At 38.9% G+C, this 18,922-nt stretch overlaps 1 protein-coding gene across 1 annotated transcript in view; it reads right to left on the reverse strand.

Annotated features, from left to right (window-relative positions):
- Nucleotides 1-18,922, reverse strand: part of USP18 (ubiquitin specific peptidase 18) — a gene marked incomplete at its 5' end in the record, with an annotated part of 629,755 nt that overhangs the window by 184,246 nt on the left and 426,587 nt on the right. The window contains 1 exon segment of the mRNA XM_044088477.1: nucleotides 13,625-13,753. Within this exon segment, the coding sequence (XP_043944412.1) occupies nucleotides 13,625-13,753 (129 nt within the window).

The following is an 18,922-nucleotide window of genomic DNA, read 5'->3' on the forward strand; positions in this document are numbered from 1 at the left end:
CCTTCTACTAGCTTCATCCTCTCTTTTTTTCTCTATCTTCAGAGCACACTCAAGCAACCCTGCAGTCTGCGGCTACCCCCCACCCATACACAGTCTTAAAAGGAATCAGCACTGCAAAAGAAAACACGTATATACATTTTAAGCTTCAAGAGCAGGGTCAGTCCACCCAGGCATTCTACTTGTATGTGTTCTGACAGTGAAGCTATAACATTAGCAGTGCTTTTTAGTGGTTCTCAGTGTGCTAATAAAACTGTCTGTTGTAGCTTTGTGACCTAGCCCCCCCCCCCACCCAGCGAGTGCAGCAATCCTAATTGTCCAATAGACAGTATACATTTAATTCAGATCTCTGTGATTAAATTAACCATCAAGCACCCCCCCCCCCAGTGCTTTCTGCCTTAGTTTTGTATCACTTGAGCCATGCCTGTTTATTTGCATCTCTCTACATTCCCCTTCATTGCTAATGTATCTCCCTACTCTAATCTGTGCACAAACTGGCTACTAATAAGCAAGTCAATGTGAAGACACACTCCAACCTTAATAAACTTTGCTGTCTCTTCACTCCTTCACTTTACAGGTACAGTTTATATTATTACTCACCCCCTCTGAGGCTTTCACTAATAGATTTCCACTGACTGCCTCTCTGGTTTCGCTGGTTTCTTTGCATTCCACCTGGTTTACACCCCTTGTGCTATCCCCCTCCTCCAATACTAAGTCTATATTAGAATCCTACTGAGCATGGAGCCATCTTTAAATTACTAGTCTCCCGCCAGGACACAAGTACTCTTCAGCAATTAAATTCTGCTTGCTGGTAAGCCATTAGATCTCAGGAATTTGTTTAAAGTGTTCAGATTTGTAAAGTGATACTTACTTTTTGCTGCCCATTACTTTTGTCTTGGTGAGCTCTGTCCCACTCCATTCGCCCTCGCTAATGCCCGGGCTCTCTCTGCTCCCCCGCTCTGCCCCCAATTTCCTCCCGCCCCCACTACCTCTACATTTATAGTAATTGCAACCACACCCACAGCTCAACCTCACATCAACTCCACCAATCAGAGCTCCTCAAGTCAGATCACATTACACCACACCCACTTGCTCCACCACAAAATACTCTCAACCACTATCATTTCCGCTAAGCATTATTACATTATCCCACACTACTTACCCATCCACATATAGTGCAACCCTATAATTCCTATACACCACCTCCACCTAGAACCAACTTAAACTTTATAACCATGACTATCACACAACTAAGTCTAGTCTGACTTCTCATAATTCTTTATAACTCCACAAGTTATTACTCTAGCAATATCCCTAAACCTAGTAGCACAACACTATATTATGCACTCTCATATACAGACACCGCACATTATATCTACCCACAATTAAGAACTACACAATAGACCAATTCAGAACTAAACACATATTCTCTCATTCCTAATCAAAAAAAAAAAAAAAAAACACAATACTATCTCACACTCATCATCACACTCCAACATCTGTATAATCATTTTAACACCAGGCTCACCATAAGTGGGAACATCCACTGCAACCCAGGCCCAAATCCATCCTGTCCAACACAATTATCAGAACATAATACCCCCACTATCTTCATCCCTGGGCAAATCAACAATAGCAGCAAAACCAGCCATATTTTAATACTAAATATTAATATTAGAAGAATCAAACATAAAATACCTGAACTCCAGGCCACAATAGCACACTACTCCCCAGACATAGTTGCTTTAACAGAAACCTGGCAAAATAAAAACATAGCTAACTCAGGAGTTTTCCCTACCGGCTACAATATCATTAGACAACACATACCACTTCGTAAAGGGGGTAGAACTGCCTTACTGTACAAGTCCAACTTAACTTTACATCATATACCAAACTCCTACCCCTCCCACAATAATTGGGGCATACTTATCTCACAACTTCAACTTCTCCCTAAAAAGGTCACCACAATTGTGATCTATATTCCACCTGGTAATAGACCTGCTAGCCTTGAAGATTTCTTATCCTGGTGTTTTAAATTGGTTCACCTGTATATCAGAACCACCATGTAATCTAATAAATCTCCATGGCTACCACCAGCTAGTCCAAATTCCAACTAGATGTGATAAAAAATCTAAAACAGAATCCATCCTTGACTGGGTCCTAACAACCCCACATTGTACCCCCACACAGGCAGTCTCCCAGACACCTTAAGTGACCACAACATAAAAAACCTTATACGTAGTAGAACAAGCATATGCAAAACCACTAACTATAAATCCACCAGAAACACAAAAAAATTCTCTCCTGAGGTCCTCAACACTTTACTCTGTAACTGTGACTGAGCCCCCTAAAAACCCTCCCATTTAACCAGGCTGTAGCATATTTCAACGAAACATTTCTAAAACACCTAGACACTGTCCCTCCATTGCACAAAATTAAGGTTAGAACCTCTACAAACCCCTGGCTCAGTAAAGAAACCAAACAAATCCTCAAATCCAGAGACACTGCTTGGCTTTACTATCAAAAAACAAAGAAACACAAAGCCTAACTAAGTACCAAGAACTGCGTAACCATGCAAAAAATGCATTAGGCCAGACAAAAAAATCCTACTACACGACATTACAAACTAAATACCAACACAACCCCCCAAAATTTTGGAAAAATGTAAACCAGCTACTAAAACCCACCCAAAAGGCTACCCCCAAACCAAACGCTCATGACACTAAAGTTCCCATCGAAACACAATTCAACTCCCACTTTGTGAACTCAATTCTATTATTAGTATCACAGGACAGTTCCAACCTCACTATCCCCCCAACACAAATAACACTAATACAGGCTTTACCCTCAAAACAGTTTCCACCACTATAATCAAAAGCATGCTCTCCAAACTACAAACCTCATCAACAGCAGCTGACCTACTCCCCAGCTATTTCTTGAAACTCACAGTAGATGCTATTGCTATCCCAATTTCCACGCTCATAAACAGATCAGTTGTTGTAAACTATGTGCCCAAACTCCGGAAAATATCCTGGGTTACACCCATACATAAAGGCGGGACCTCCACTGAACTTAATAACTAAAGACCCATTGCTATATTCTTCCACCCTGGCCAAAATCCTAAAAAAATGCATCCATACCCAGGTGCTAAAATATCGCCTAGAAAGCAACATCCTGTCACCTACTCAACATGGTTTCAGACCTGCCCATAGTACCACTACAGCCCTCCTCTGCTTCACAGACACAGCAAACTGTCTCAAAAACGAAGGCCTGCAGGTGTCAACTCTTTTTTTGGATAAGTCCAAAGCATTTGACACAGTCTTGCACCAAATCCTGCTAAACAAACTAAACCAGTTTCACCTATCAAATTCCACTCTTACCTGGTTCCAAAGCTACTTAACTGACAGGTACCAAGCTGTAAACTCTCCTCAGCTACTCATAACTATAGCAGTCCCACAAGGTTCTATCTTAGGACCACTACTATTCACAATCTTCACACGACCTCCACACAGCACGTATCTATCATTCAGTATGCAGATGATACTACCTTAATCTGTGCTGCACAAAACATTCCCACCCTCCTGCAAACAACTCACCTAGCATTCTCTGACATTGAAAACTACCTTACCAAAGACCAACTTATCTTCAATCCAAAGAAAATTCAGCTTATGATTATAACCAGTTCTAACAAAAACACTGATAAGTCAATTCACTATCTACTCCACAAATGCTACTCCAGTGGTACAGGCTAAGCTATTGGGAATAACCATATACTCCCACTTAAAATTTGATAGTCATTGCAACTTAACTATTAAAAACGTACATGCCAAACTGGGATCACTCTACTGTATCAAACCATTTCTTACCAACAGCACAAGATCAGCCATTGCTCGCTCCCAACTTCTATCCACCATACTCTATGCATCTCCCATTCTGACTAATCTCAACAAAACTGAAGTAAACAAACTGGAAGCCTGCTATAACAGAATTGCCCGCTTTGCTGCAAATACAGAACTCATCACTGTACTGCTTTGAGACAGTTCCATTGGCTTGAACTGCCCAACCTCCTAACCTACAATCAGCTCTGCCTCTGTCATTCTATCTATTACCTCCCCAATAAGTGTCCTGCCCTCAAAAACCTAGCACATCTCTCAGCCAAAAGGCCTCTTAGATCATCAAGCAAACTACTACTAGAAGTCACCAACAACTACAATAGCTTTGGAAACACACTATATAGTAGTTCAGTGGTTACAAAATGGAACTCTCTCCCCACAAGCATGCAAAACACATCATCCAAAGCCTCCTTTAAAAACCTCATTAGGCAACATCTCAAGCAAAACTGGCAGTGCCATGACTGCTTCCCAGGCTAGTGAAAGTGGATAAGGTACACATACTAAACCTAGAGTACTTGATAACTTTTCACTCTTACTCACAAATCACAAACACTGTCTAATGTACCATATATGTACTGTACCTGTATACTACGTATGTATTCTACCTATGTTTCAAATGTCAGCTGCACACCACAAATCTATTAATTACCTTGATTTTTAAATTAATATTTTCTTGTTTGTTCTCTCCACTGTAACTGTTAAGATGCTGCACACCACTGTAAAAACATGTCTATTGTAATTTGTGTGTATACTGATCATGTCTAAATATGTAAATGTATCTGTAATTTTTCTATGTGGAGCTTTTCTCCCTGGGCCTCTGTTGAAAAAGGGCCTTTTCGGCTCTGTCAGACACCCCCAGTTAACAAATGTAAAATAAATAAAAACATAATGCAGTACACAGAAAGCAAATGTAATGTGGGCATGCTGTGCAGACATTACACACAAAAGTAGCTGTTATATACCTGCAGCTCTAGTAATTAAAAAAAATGACTCAAATAAAGGACACTTTTGTAATAGTGACACTATTAACTAAGAAACATGGGAGAAAAAAGTAGGTTAATTTACATACTTTAATGAAGTAAACAATGTCTGTGATTGCATTGATTATTAGTGGTGACGGACTGTAATCTCTCACCTTTGTTCATTCTCAGAACTTGCACTAATAAACATCAGGATACTACAGATGCAGATGCTGTCCACTTCCACCTGCAAAGCTCAAATTACCTCAGAAATGTCACACTGAATTATAAAAGCACTTATACTGACAGTATCAACTTGTATTGTACTAATGGAAGGCTACTGCATGCCACAGCCGTTCACTGAAGATGTAGCAAGTGTATAATGGCTGAAGAACCATTATACAGAATTAGGATTGGCCAACTGCATGGGATCTTGAATTTTGTAAAATATATGTGTTCCAAAAAGCATTAGCTAAGAATGCACTTTAACAAAAAGAAATCAGCAAACACAGAAATTTAATGTTTTAGAGACTAGCAAAGACGAAAAATCAGAAGTCCATCCAAGTACAGTGCAAATGACTTCTACATATATTATGCAGTAAAGTCAAGTCATAAACGTGGGTTACAAATCAATAAGGTCTGAGGATTTGTTAAAGAAACAAATATGATCATAGCGACTAAGTGCAAATGGCACATCTACTGTAATTAAGTTTGGTACTGGAGTTCAGTGAAACAAATTCTGATACTACATTCAAGAGGCAGGCTTTTGAATTGTAGGTTAAATGAGTTTGCTTGTGTACTTTTATCTTATTATGAACATCAAATTTAGCTGAATTGCGCTTATAAAAATAATGTCTAATTTTAAGGTACAAGTCTGCAGTCTCAATTAAAGAAAGCCAATACACTTTACAGAGATGCAGATGTATGGGTATAAGTAAGAGAATTTAAGTTATTCAAAACTAAAAAAGACCTAATCAAGCAATACAGGGCATTGTCAGGCCCCACTCTGATGGACCTCCTGCATATCCACAAAACAAACAGTACCAGAATTACTCATTCTAAAGACTTAAACCTTGTTTGTAAAATAAATAGGACCTGCTGGAGAGAGAGGTATGTATCCCAGAGACTACCCAGTCTATGGAACAAGCTCCCCATCCATGTGAAGCAGAGTTCCTCCTTAATCCAATTCAAGTGCAACTTGGACAATTGGATGGGAAAATGGAAATGTATCCCTGGTTTGGCACATATGTTTCTGATGTACACAGGTAACCTGGAAATGGTTCATATCCCAGGCCCATGCTTACACTTATCAAGGGTATCAGAACTCATCAGAGATTTGGGATGCATGGCTAGACTTAAAAAGGTCCTTGTGGTTGTTAGCCTAGTAAACACCTATGAACTTATAAGAGAACTCACAGAGAAAGACATCAAGATTTGAAAAAATTGCTAGTACATTTTGTAGGTTCACAGAGTCTTTACTATCAGAACTCTGAATAACTTTCTATCAAAACATACAATCTCAGCATGGGAACACCAAAATGCACCCGTGCCAAAACCCACTGTACCAAATCCCAGACTTGCCCCACCCCAGCCCTGCAAGACCCATGTAAGTACTTTTCTCTGTATCTGCACGAGTAGGATGTTAAATTTGGTGTTTTTTAGGATCGTCCTACTCAATGTTGGATATTTCAATGTTTCCATGTCAAGATTCTGTGTTTTAACAGAACATCGTTCAGAGTTCTGATAGTACACCAGTCAGAACACTTGAGCAGAAAGCCACTGTGTAAGAATATGCAGTGCTAAAACTACGACAGTACATAACAATTGACATTTAACAGAAAAGTCTGTAAACCAAATGAAAAGAAGGATTTTAGAAAACCTGCATGCATTTTATCAGTATCACAACAAATTCAGAAACAAAAACATATTCTATCAACATATGCTGATATGCTGGCAGTATGGGTTGTTTGAAGACAAACACCATAGCAAACTGTCATCAAAAACTGTGCTACTGATTCATTTACCACAAAGAGTATCTACAACTCTGTCATTAAAACAGAACAAGAACTTAAACATATGAAATAGCTGTGTCGTATTATTAAACTGAGTGTGGCTAAATGGGTTAAACAGCATGGCTACTGTTATGAAGTTAAGAAACCAAAAGTAACCACAGTGTAAAATATAACTAAGAAAAGTCCAACACCATACACTGCAAAGAAGAAGGAAACACTTCCAGTCAGCCAAACTCTTCAGCCCAAGCTGTTTTTATTCTTCCAACTTACAATGTGAAGCAGTAGGAAACACTACCAGTCAGCCAAACTCTTCAATCCAAGCCGTTTGTATTCTACCAACAAAAAAAAATGTCAGATTCTGATGAAGTCCCCTGTTTCAGGGGATGAAAGCGCTCAATCTGTCTCTTTGTATGTTGGAAGAATAAAAACAGCTTGGACTGAAGAGTTTGGCTGACTGTCAGCGTTTCCTACTGCTTCACAGTGTAAGTTGGAAGAATAAAAACAGCATGGACTGAAGAGTTTGACTGACTCGAACTGTTATGAAGTTAGACAAAGTCAGAATCTGCACAGATTCATGGACTCTTAAAATGGATTCAGGGGGAACATTACTCACCAGAAATAAAAGATGTGAGTTTTGGGATTCATAATGTGAATTATTTTCAGTGCGGGATGGTAATCACTGATTTTGGAAAATAAAGCTAGACAAGGATGGGTCAAAGCTCTCTACCTTCAACATACTGTGTGGCAATTCATCAGCTCTTGAGGTATTTTAAAGAGCTGTTGCTGATATGAATAAAGACTTGGAAATAATTGTAAACATTATCAGTGATTTTGGCCTAGGATTCTGCCACATAACAGCATGAAACTATACTGAGTAAGCTAAGGCTTAAATGGAATCAAGCAAAATATAAAGCTGGTGTGTCATCTCTGAAGTACATGGGACACACCTTCATACAGGTAACTTCCTACAATGAGATGCAGGCAGGTGTGTGCTACTGTAACTATGCAAATTCCAACAAATAAGCATCAATTCATTCATCCAATTTACTGGGTATGGTAAAACAATTTCTAAGATTATATCTGGTTTGTCAGATATAACTGTGCTTCCAAGAAAACTACTTTATTAGGATGTGAATTGGAATCAGACCAAGGAAGAATTTTGAGTTATGAAAGAGACTAGTAACTGCCACACATACAGTGAGACGTTGATGCAGCATATCCTACAATGTTTTAAGATGATATACTCCAGAGGTATAGCAGCTGTACTACAGTAGGGTCAACCAACTGCTTATATATGATGAGCACTGACAGATGCATAGAGTAGATATACCCAGACTGAGAAATAAATGCCAGCTATAGCATTTGTAAAAGATTCTTTGATTATATGTACGGAAAACATATTAAAGAGGAAAATTATCACAAGTCTTTGTAGAGCATATGCAGAAAATCACTGCAGAAAGCAGCTGCAAGAATGCAAAGAATGTTTCAGACACTTGATGTGGAAGTACAGTATAAATCAGGAAGACTGATGCACATTGCTGACACTAAGTACAGCATATCTGGATGAATTATATTAGAATAAGATAAGAAACTAATATGATTGAAGACCACTACCAGAGAAAATATAGAAATGCAACTAACAGAATTCATGAAGTCTGGATGATCTGATAACCTGAAGCATACTTATTCATTAATTTAGTGATATTATGCTTTTAGAGAAGAAATAATCATATTCAAGGTCTGCTGTTTAAAGGTGAAATATTCACAATACCATCACCACTGACAGAGCAAATGCTTCTCAAAATCCGTTATACTTGAGAATAGGTATATTAAGCTAAGTGTAAAGATTCAGCTTTAGATACTGTGTACTAGCTTCATGAGACAGCAAAATATAAAGCACATGGTGCAAACTTTTCAATATGAAGAATGAATGGAAATCAGAAGCAGAAAGAGGAACTAATACCTCATGCAAGTCAAGCTGCACATTGCCAAAGCAGAAACTGACCTATTTTAGCACAATACTCTACATTTTCTGCTTTTTTTCTTGGTTATTAATCAAAATATCCAGAAGCTGTACAGTTAAATTATGCTGATGAGAACACAATGGTAACCATGCTTAAATTAGTCTTTGGTATAGCTAGAATATCTGAGAAAATAATGTCAGACAAAAGTTCACAGTTTGTTAATCAAGAATTCAAGTAGTTTTAAAGACATGTGAGAATATTACTTAGTCTTATGCTTCTGCAATATCGTAAGCAAGAGGAACACATTGTCCAAAAAGTAAAAAATATGATAAAGAAATATATGTTAAAAGAGATGGAAATTTATATCACCTATGAGAGGAGAAACAGATAGTATGACAGTGAATGAGAATTGTAGGCAAAATTTTCACATAAAAGCATCACCAGACTCAAAGATCATATATCGTACAAGGAGAAACCCTTGCAGATATGCAGAACAAATCAGATACAGATTGTGGAAATTACTAAACTAATGTTATTTGCCAGAGAGTTTGATGTCTGAGATGCCTGAGATTCATGCAAATATGTCTTTAGCTGATTAGAGAGCTGTGAATTCAGAATATACTAGCAATGCAGTTAAAGAACAGTTCCTTCCAGTTCACATGCTGTGAGTAGTGATTTGAGATCTACTTGCAACGGCTGCTACATTAGATATGGCAAACTTGTGAAAAAGGCACTTAAATTTAGGGATTGTACATAAACTGTATAGCTAATATTGCAATTCATCTATTTGGTTCATAATGTGTACTGTTTTATAAGTCATTGTCATTAGTCTAAAAATAATGACACATCCACTATATAAAGTGCGCAATAGTATATAGCCACATCCACTGTATACAGACTTTCTTTTTTATTCGTAAAATGAGTAAGTAGCATACCTTTAAGAACAGCATTACATGGGGATGAGAGTCATTTGACCAAAGGGGTTTAGGCAACTGTGAATAAACTACTGAGCTTGAAGCATGTTTGTCTTATCTCTTCACTTACAAAGGCCTGCACTTCTTGTGGTATCCTAAATGGTAATGCATTGGTCAAAATCAAAAAATAATTAGGACAATATTAGTGCTTTCTCCAAAGGGAGCCCTGAGCATGTCTGGCAGCAGCAGCTTTCCCGTTTGGTAATATGGCCACAGAAAATTGCTACTTATAAATGCAGTGCCTCCTCTTAGCCAATGAGGAGTTTATAGGAGTGGCAATAATTCAGTAAAATTAATTTAGCAGACTTTGTAAGGGGGAAAAGCATCTGTCATACAAGTGGCTGTATCCTTATACCCTCCTGTTATTACAAACAACTCCATGGCCACTGCAATATAGGAATAAAGAGAATTCTTCCAAAACTCTTTTGTATGAATCAGCATTTTGGGTGAAGGGCAAAGCCCCCTATATAGGTAGCCACTACACTGCTTCTATTACTGTAATCAGTTTCAGTGTCATTGCAATACAGGGGGGAAGCATATTCCCTCAAACCAAATTTGCAGGAATCAAAACCTGGATCATACAAAAAAAACTCTAACTACTGGAAAACTTAATGGTTCCCAAAATTATTCAATGACATGGATACCTGCTGTGCTGAAAAATGCTACACAACCACAATTACATGTACTGTTTCTTGTGTTACCACCAAACATGTCATTAATACTGCTATATTATTACTTACAATTGATCACTCACAGAACATCTCATACCTCATGCATGGCTTATGAATCTTGTTACCACCAGAACAGATGGGCACCCTTTCATTTCTGAGATGAGTGAAGTGAAAAGGAGAAAACAGGTGGATGAACCAGCAAATATCAACATGATCTGCACATGCTCCTGGGATTATCTCAGAGTGGACTAAACCAACAGCAATTGATTTTGCATCTGAAATCTCACAATCTATGGTAAAAGGAAATATTCCCCTACCAGGACCACTGATCATGTACACGTGTACCTGATGACCACCTGTCTGCATCAAACAAACTGTGTTGTTCATTTGGGTGCCAGCATTCAATCACTGTGACAAGATGTCCAAGACCCATATCTGTCTATCTATGAACAGACAGTTAAATCAATCCATTCATCCATCCTCAACCCCTTTTTCCCATTTTATACAAGGGGCCGGGGTATTACTTCAACAGTGACAATCATCTCGAGCCAAAGTTTACACAGTCAGGTGGTTAGCCCTGGGGCAGTAATTCATCTGTACCACTCACTCACACACACAGTCGCACCTATGGCCAATTTAGAGTTAGAGTGTCGAGTCCACCTACTGCATGTCTTTGAAATGTGGGAGGAAACTGGAGTACCTGGAGGAAACCCTCTCGACTGCAGGGACGATATGCAGACTCTATACAGAAGGCACCCCAGCCAAGGACAATGCTAACCTTAGTACCACTGTGGCCATCTAACTATATATATATATATATATATATATATATAAAATATATTTTTTTGTTAAATATATGTGTCTACTTTGGTCAAAAGCCCATATACTCAAATGTTTTTTTTTTTTTCACGAGATGAAAATAATGAAAACTGAAATCCTGAACTACACAGTTTTTCCCAGGGCAAGTGAACACTTGCCCAACATGGGGAAATATGCTCTTTTCCTCACTGTAGTGTGATTCTGGTCTTAGTATATATAGTTGGGGGTGTGGGGGCATAGCCAGTTGTTGTATAAATGATTCTTTAGATGCTATAGCCATGTCTGAAGGTATGATGCGAATGATAAAGACCACCTTGATTACACATGAATCAAATCACCTGCTGACAATTTTCAATATGTTTTTGGTAAGTACTTAGATGCTTGTTAAGGGTAAAAAGTCTGATGGCATACTGGTAATTTATCTCTAGGGAAGGGAAAAGATGGTGCCCCATTTTACAGGCAGAAGAGGTAAGAAACTAGCTAGGATGAGGATGAAACTGATGTTAACTTACTTCTCACTGGCTAAGTCTCGGTCACTAAATGGTGACTAGCTCACTCTCAGAAATCTCTAGACATTTCCTCTGAAATGCATTTGCAAATCACTGTAATGTTGGATAATTTTGTAATGTGAAATACATATTTTTGCAAGTGTCATCTAGTTGTTCATATGCAGTTTCATCAAGTGCTTCTTCTCTGGGTATTAGCAACCAAATGCACATTCTCACTGAATATACAAACCTCTCAAGTATATATGCTGTATGTCAATGACATCTACACATGTGGGATTGCGTTATAAAGGAAGGGTTAAAAGTGACTGACTGAACATGTGTTTTGCATGGGATTTGTACTCACCGGCACGAGAGATCAAAACTATGCGTCATGTGTGTAATGTCTCTTTTGAGTGAATGGAGTGAGTGGTCAAAATTATGATGCAGACTGAGTAATCAGAAGTTTGTGATGCATGTGTATGTGGAGGAAGGAGTTGAACTCTGTGTCATACCAAGTTTCATGTGTTGCACTGATTGATTAGCTGCATTGTGTTGTGTGTATAGACATAGTAGCAGACAAAGGAAAACATAAAATGTGTTTACAGTTGAGAGATAATGCAGTGTGTGTTTGCAAATATCTGTTACACTATATATCAGGTATGTCTGGTGGGGAATCTGTGAAAGGTGCAAGGTACGTGTTTGAATGACTGCGTCCATATGGCACATATTCCCATGGTAAATTCAATCTCAAATATAGTAAATAAAATTAAGTGGTCAATGTGCCCAAACTCACACTGGTAATATCAAAAGACAAGCACAGCAGATCAGCAAGAGATGTTTATTTTCACTCCACGAACAAACCTCACAGTACAAAAACAAAAAAAAATAACGCTGCTACAGTTCTCAGCGCGTTTTGTCGACATGCACTTCATTAGAAAAGCTAAACAGTGCTCAGTGTGCTAAATTTATAAATCAGATGTTATTTGAATCTACCAATGGTGTCTCCTAACTAACTCAAATGTTAATACATTCAATTAACAACCTTGTTATTGAAATTACAGATTTCTTAACAAAATCAAAGAATAGAAAAAGAAACTAATACTTGTTGAATGTTTTATACAATAGTTCAATAAATTTAAATACTTAAAAGAACGTCAAATACCAAAAAATAACACTCTATATATATATATATATATGTATCTAAATATTTAAATACATAAGGAAATTCAACACAGTTAGAACCACAATATCACCATCTAGTGGTGAATCAAAAACTTTACAGACAGGAATACATAGTGAAAATGTATATAAATATAAATAAATATTGTATGCTCTAAAAACCATTTTAATTAATGCATAAAAAATGTATCTGTGTGCAAAATGTTTGAAAAACATGTAAAAATGTATGTATGAAAAATATTAAAATGTGTATAAAAAAATATATATATAAGTACAACTGATGTATGGGTGAGTGGTTATAACGTGGCTGATCTCAACTTTAATACGGGTTTTAGAGAGGTCATTTCATTTAAACTTGGGTGACTGTTAGCCTCAAGCAATGTTTGGTTATATAAGATTTTATGGACATCTCAAAAAATTTTATGGATCTTCATCTCAAAAGTGTGCTCTTTTTTTAGACTAACTGGTCCAGGACTACTGTGGCACATATATCTGGACCATTGTTATGCAATGCCAACAACTCAATTTATCCTCACAAAAGACTATTTACTTCAATACTGTTGTCAAGCAGCTCTGTTAAGCCACAACATATTATAACAAACAAAGCAAACAGTTTATTAGTGGTAGTGAACCTTCATGAAGCCAAGCAAAATAAATGAGTCACTTACCTCACTTACATGGCTGTCATCAAACTTATACCATTTAGTGTGAATTTTAATGCATGCATAGTAATGTCCATAAAAAGCCGAATATCCTGAGTGTGCAACAACAGCAAACAGTTCATACTGCAACTCGTTCTTCGGAAGGAAAAAAATAAACCAAATCTTTGTTTAAAATAATGCAACATTTCAATTAAGATTTTTAAAGCAAAGATCGAACATATGCATTATATTTCATAAATTACTTCGCAATCATTTATAATATCATACATATCTGTAATAACCTCTCACAACTCAGTAATGTTACATGACATGTCACTTTTATATCGCATTCTCAGATATGTTACTTGGAATCTGATGGCAGATGAACATTAGTTGGCTCGTTCCTTCCTGTTTTCCTAATTGGAAAACCCCAGGCCCAAATGCACTTCCTAATTTTTGGCTAAAAGTATTAACATCTATACACAAAGATTTAGCCCTAAGTAAGACCTACTTATTTGCACATCACAAAGTGACACCAGTCTGGTTAACAACAGGAAAAATAAGCCAACCTAAAAACTATAGACAGATAACTTGCTTTCTAATGATGTGCAAACTGTATACTGAAACTGATGCAGATAAAGTTTACAGTCATTTAGAAAAAACTCAAATATGGCAATAGAACAAAAGGGTAACAAAAGGAAGTCATATGAAACAAAGGATCATTTGTTGTTGAATAAAACCATAATAGAAAACTGCAAAAAGGGGAAGAATCTAAGTAAGTCATGCATAGATTACAAAAAAGCATGTGACAGCTTCCCACATTCATGAATAAAGGAGTGCTTACAGATGTATACGATACACTCTGTATTGATCAATTACATCACAGTGCCCATGAAACAGTGGCAAACCACTTTGCAGCTAAAACATGATAAAGGACAAATTATTATCCCAGGGATAAAAATTCAGAGAGGATATTCCAGGGTGACTGTCACTACAGCTACTTAATACATTAAATCATGGTTACAATGTAGCTCCCAGTAAACAATCACTTGTAAAGACTTATCTTCTTTTTGGGGATGACAAAACTGTATAGTTCATCAGATGAGGAGCTGAAAGCACAACTGCAAGAGGTTAAAACTTTACCCAGGTGATATAAGAATGTCGCTTGGTCTTGATAAATGTGCAAAAGCAAATCGGAGACAAAAATGTGATATAAAGGAACTTCAGCAGGAGGGAGTGTATAAATATATGGGAATTGATGAAGGATTGAAAATACATCATAAATAAATGTGAACAAATCTCGGTAGGGATTATTTTAGAAGACTAAAATTAATACTGAAAACAGCCCTGGCATCTAGGAACAAAGTCCAAGCTATAAACCAACTTGTTCTTCATGTTCTAACTTACAGTTTTTGGGTGAGTGAGTGATCCCAAAATGTATTAGATTAGTTGGACAGAAAAACAACTAACATGCTTCATGCTTACCAAATGATGTATGAAATCACTGTATACAAAGGTTATATATTCCTTGTTCTGAAGGAAGTATGGGCCTCCTTGAAACTGATTACATTGTATAGATCTGCAATCACAGAACTACCTACATACCATCTGCTGACCTCGCCAGATTCAAACATAATGAAAGTTTTAAAACATGAGGAGAACGAGGCTAATATGACTTCCCTGCTCAGTTTAACAGAAGCATATCAGTGTTATGCCAGAATGGAAATCAAACCAGAAGCAGACAAAAATCAGGCAGCAACTGAATGTGTCAAAAAAACAAAGAATACAAGGTGAAGGATCAGATGAGAAGGCAAGAAATGTGGAAAACACATAAATATAGTTGCAAGTATGGAATACTCCCAGAAAGTACAGTTCTGTACACTTACCATAAATGTAGATATCTGAGTGTATTCACTGTTGCAGTCATCACAACTGGGTTATCTGCCTGCAGGTAGCCCTCAGTCAGCCCGAACACCAGAGTCTTGGGATTTCTGTCGGATGCTGTCACCTCTTCCATGACGTCAGGTTGTCAGGGGTATAAAACATGCAGCCGACCCCATTACATCAGTTTTTCTTGCCCCAGATGTTAGGAGTCCCCAAAATAGAAAGCAATTACATGGTGTGGAACACCTCCAGTAAAAAGTAAATACCATAGCCATAAGATATAGCCAAACAGAGGATAGGTAGAAAGCATAGAAAAAAATCAGGCTGCTGGAGGGAGGGCAACCAGGACTGCAACAGTGAATACACTCTAACATCTACATTTATGGTAAGTGGTCACAACTGTACTATGTTCTTCGTGTTTCACTGTTGCAGTCATCACACTTGGGTTGATTCCCAAAGCTGAGCAAGGGTGGAGGCAGTCAAGAAGTATTAGGGCTGGCTAGCATGCCTTGTAAGACTGCTGTGGCAAATCCAGCAGGGAGGGGGGTCTGATGTAGGTGCCAGGGTGGCACTGCTGTCAGACTGCATAAGACTGGGTACCAGTGTTGGCGTGGCCAGTCTGGTGCAATAAGGATTATCCTTGGCCTGTCCTGTTTGATATTTAGTAGTACTTTTGAGAGAAGAGGCAGAGGGGGAAGGCATAAATTGAGAGGTTTTCCATGTAAAGGATAGGGCATCCACTTTCCATGCTTGGCTGTGGGGATTTCTGGTGCAAAATTTGCTCAATTGATGGTTTTGGGGGGAGGTAAAGAGGTCCACCTCTGGTGTCACCCGCCTGTGGGTTAGAAGTTTGAATGAGTTGGGTTCCAATTTTCCCTCATGTGGGTCCGTAGATTTCTGCTCAAGTCATCTGCCAGTGAATTTTGTTTGCCTGGCAGGAACTGAGCTTGCAGGTGCACTTGGTTGCTCAAGGCGGTGTCCCACAGAGCCAGGGCTAACCTGTAGAGTTGGTAGGAATGGGTTCCCCTCTGCTTGCTTATGTACCACATAACTGTGGTGTTGTCTGTCTTTCTCAAGAGTTGTCTTGGAAGGATAAGGTATTTGAAGGCTGTCAGAGCATTCTGTACAGCTAACATTTCTTTTTGATTGGTATGCAGGTGCACTTGTCCTGGGCTCCATTTGCCTTGAATGCATGTGCCTGCCATGCGAGCTCCCCATACATAGTCTGATGCATCTGTTGTCAGGGTTTGGGTGGCAAAGGGTTGAGTGAAAGGGAGCCCCTTGTTGTGGTTGCAAGCCTCTGCCCACCAAAGGAATTCTGCCCTCAGACAAGAAATGATAGGAATCAGAGTTTCCAGGTCCTGAGAATGTTGACACCAAAGACTTTTTAGGTACCAGTGAAGTTTCCTCATATGCAGTCTTGCATATGGAATTAGTAGAATGCATGAAGCCATGAACCCTAGGGCTTGCAGTATTTTTCTTGCAGATAGATGGGTTCTGATGGCCATTAGTTTGAAGTAGTTTGTCAAATAAACCTGCTTTTCTGTAGTGAGGAATGCCATCTGGGAAATTGTGTTCAAGCTTGCTCCCAGGAATACAATCTTTTGGCTGGGCACCAGATGTGATTTCTTTTCGTTGATGGTGTACCCCAGAGAAGTTAGAAGTCTCTGCAAATCCCAGGTGCTGAAGTAGCAATTCCTGACTGTCCGCCTGAATCAGGCAATCGTCCAAGTATGGGTAAATTTGAATATTTCTCTGCCTGCAGTATGCAATGGCTGGAACCAGGCACTTTGTGAATATCCTGGGCGCTGCAGATAAGCCAAAGGGAAGTGCAGAGAACTGATGGCGCATAGAGCCTGCCCCGAAACATAGATATTTCTTGCAAGATTCCCTTATAGGGATGTGCAGATAAGCTTCTTTTAAGTCTAGGGTGACTATCCAGGAGTCCTTGGCAAGCACAGGAAGCAGCTGTTGTAGGGAAAGCATTTTGAATTTTGGGACCGCAAGGAAGGTGTTGAGAATGGATAGATCCTGGATAGGGCACCAAGAGCCCTCTTTTCTGGGCACCAGGAACAGTCTGGAGTAGAAACCCTGTCCCCTTTGCTCTATTGGAACAGGTTGAATAGCCCTGATACTGAGAAGAGAAAGGACTTGCTTTTTGAGCCTCTGCCCACTAGTTTGGAGGAAGATCTGGCAACCCGCTTGGGGTTGACAGTGAGTGGAAGTAGGATCTGTATCCCTGAGATACAATGTTTAGGACCCATCGGTCCTGGGTAATGGGCATCCAGTTTTTTGCATGCAGGGCGAGTTTTCCTCCTAAGGATGCCAGTACTTGGGCATGGCTGGGAAGGATGATAAACAAGTCACTGTGAACTTTTTCCATAAGGGGGTGGCTTACCACTCCCTGTTCTTGAGGGGGGAGCACTCTATTGTTTAGATCTCTGCATACCCTGAGACTGTAATCTTTGTGGTCTGTTGCCCCTGGATTTGGACTGAGAAGGCCTGGGAGGGACTGGAAAGGACCATTTTTTAGAAGGTCAATGCCTACTGAATCTAGGTGGCTCTACCTGTAAGAAATCTTTAACAGTTTGCATAGATTTAGCTTTTTCCTCCATCTTTTAAAGAACAACTTCTGCTTTTGTGCCAAACAAACGCTTAATGGAGCATCTAGTAATTTTGCTTTGACATGGTCTGGTAAGATTTATTCCTTCTCAGTACAGACCCAGTGACAGCAGCCCTGCAGGATGCTTCTAAGGAATCAAACCACACTGCAAAGTATGTTAACTGACTTGGTTTTCAGAATGCATTAATTCTTGTAAATCTTTATTTTCTGCACAATCTGGAACCAACAACATTTTTTCTTTAATTAGTTCCATAATATGCTGCTGGTACTTCAACATGTGAAACTGGCAATTTAAAGCCCTGATGGCAAGAGGTGAAGAGGTATATACCTTCTTACCCCATCTGTCTCAAGCTCTAGAATCCCTATCTGAAGGGGTAGGGTTTTTGGCTGTAGTAGCCTTAATACCTTTAGGTCCCTGGGAGATGGTCTCTGGATCCGCAGTGGGATTCTTAAAGAAAAGTTTGTGAGAGTCAGGTACCCTGTAGTACCTGTCAGGCTTTCTAGGAGCTGGTGGTAGAATATCAGGAGTAAGACTGGATTCCATTAAGACATCATCTACAATATCTAGGACAGGGGGTATAGCTAGAGGCCTGTGCTGAGGCAAGAATAAAAATTCCATGAGTCCCTTTTTGGACTGTTAGTCCTTACATTCCCAGCAGAAATGCTCTCAAGGTATGCAAGGTTTCACCAATAGAAAATTCCTCTGGAAGGGAGGCAGAGGGAATGGAATCCTCTGCATCTGAATCCTCATACGTAGATAAGGGTAAGGGACTCATTTTAGAATCAGAAGAATCTTTCCTTTTTTGGTTTTTCATCAG

Source organism: Protopterus annectens, chromosome 11.part0 (genome assembly GCF_019279795.1).
Source record: "Protopterus annectens isolate FY-2018-M chromosome 11.part0, PAN1.0, whole genome shotgun sequence".
Lineage (NCBI taxonomy): Eukaryota > Metazoa > Chordata > Ceratodontiformes > Protopteridae > Protopterus > Protopterus annectens.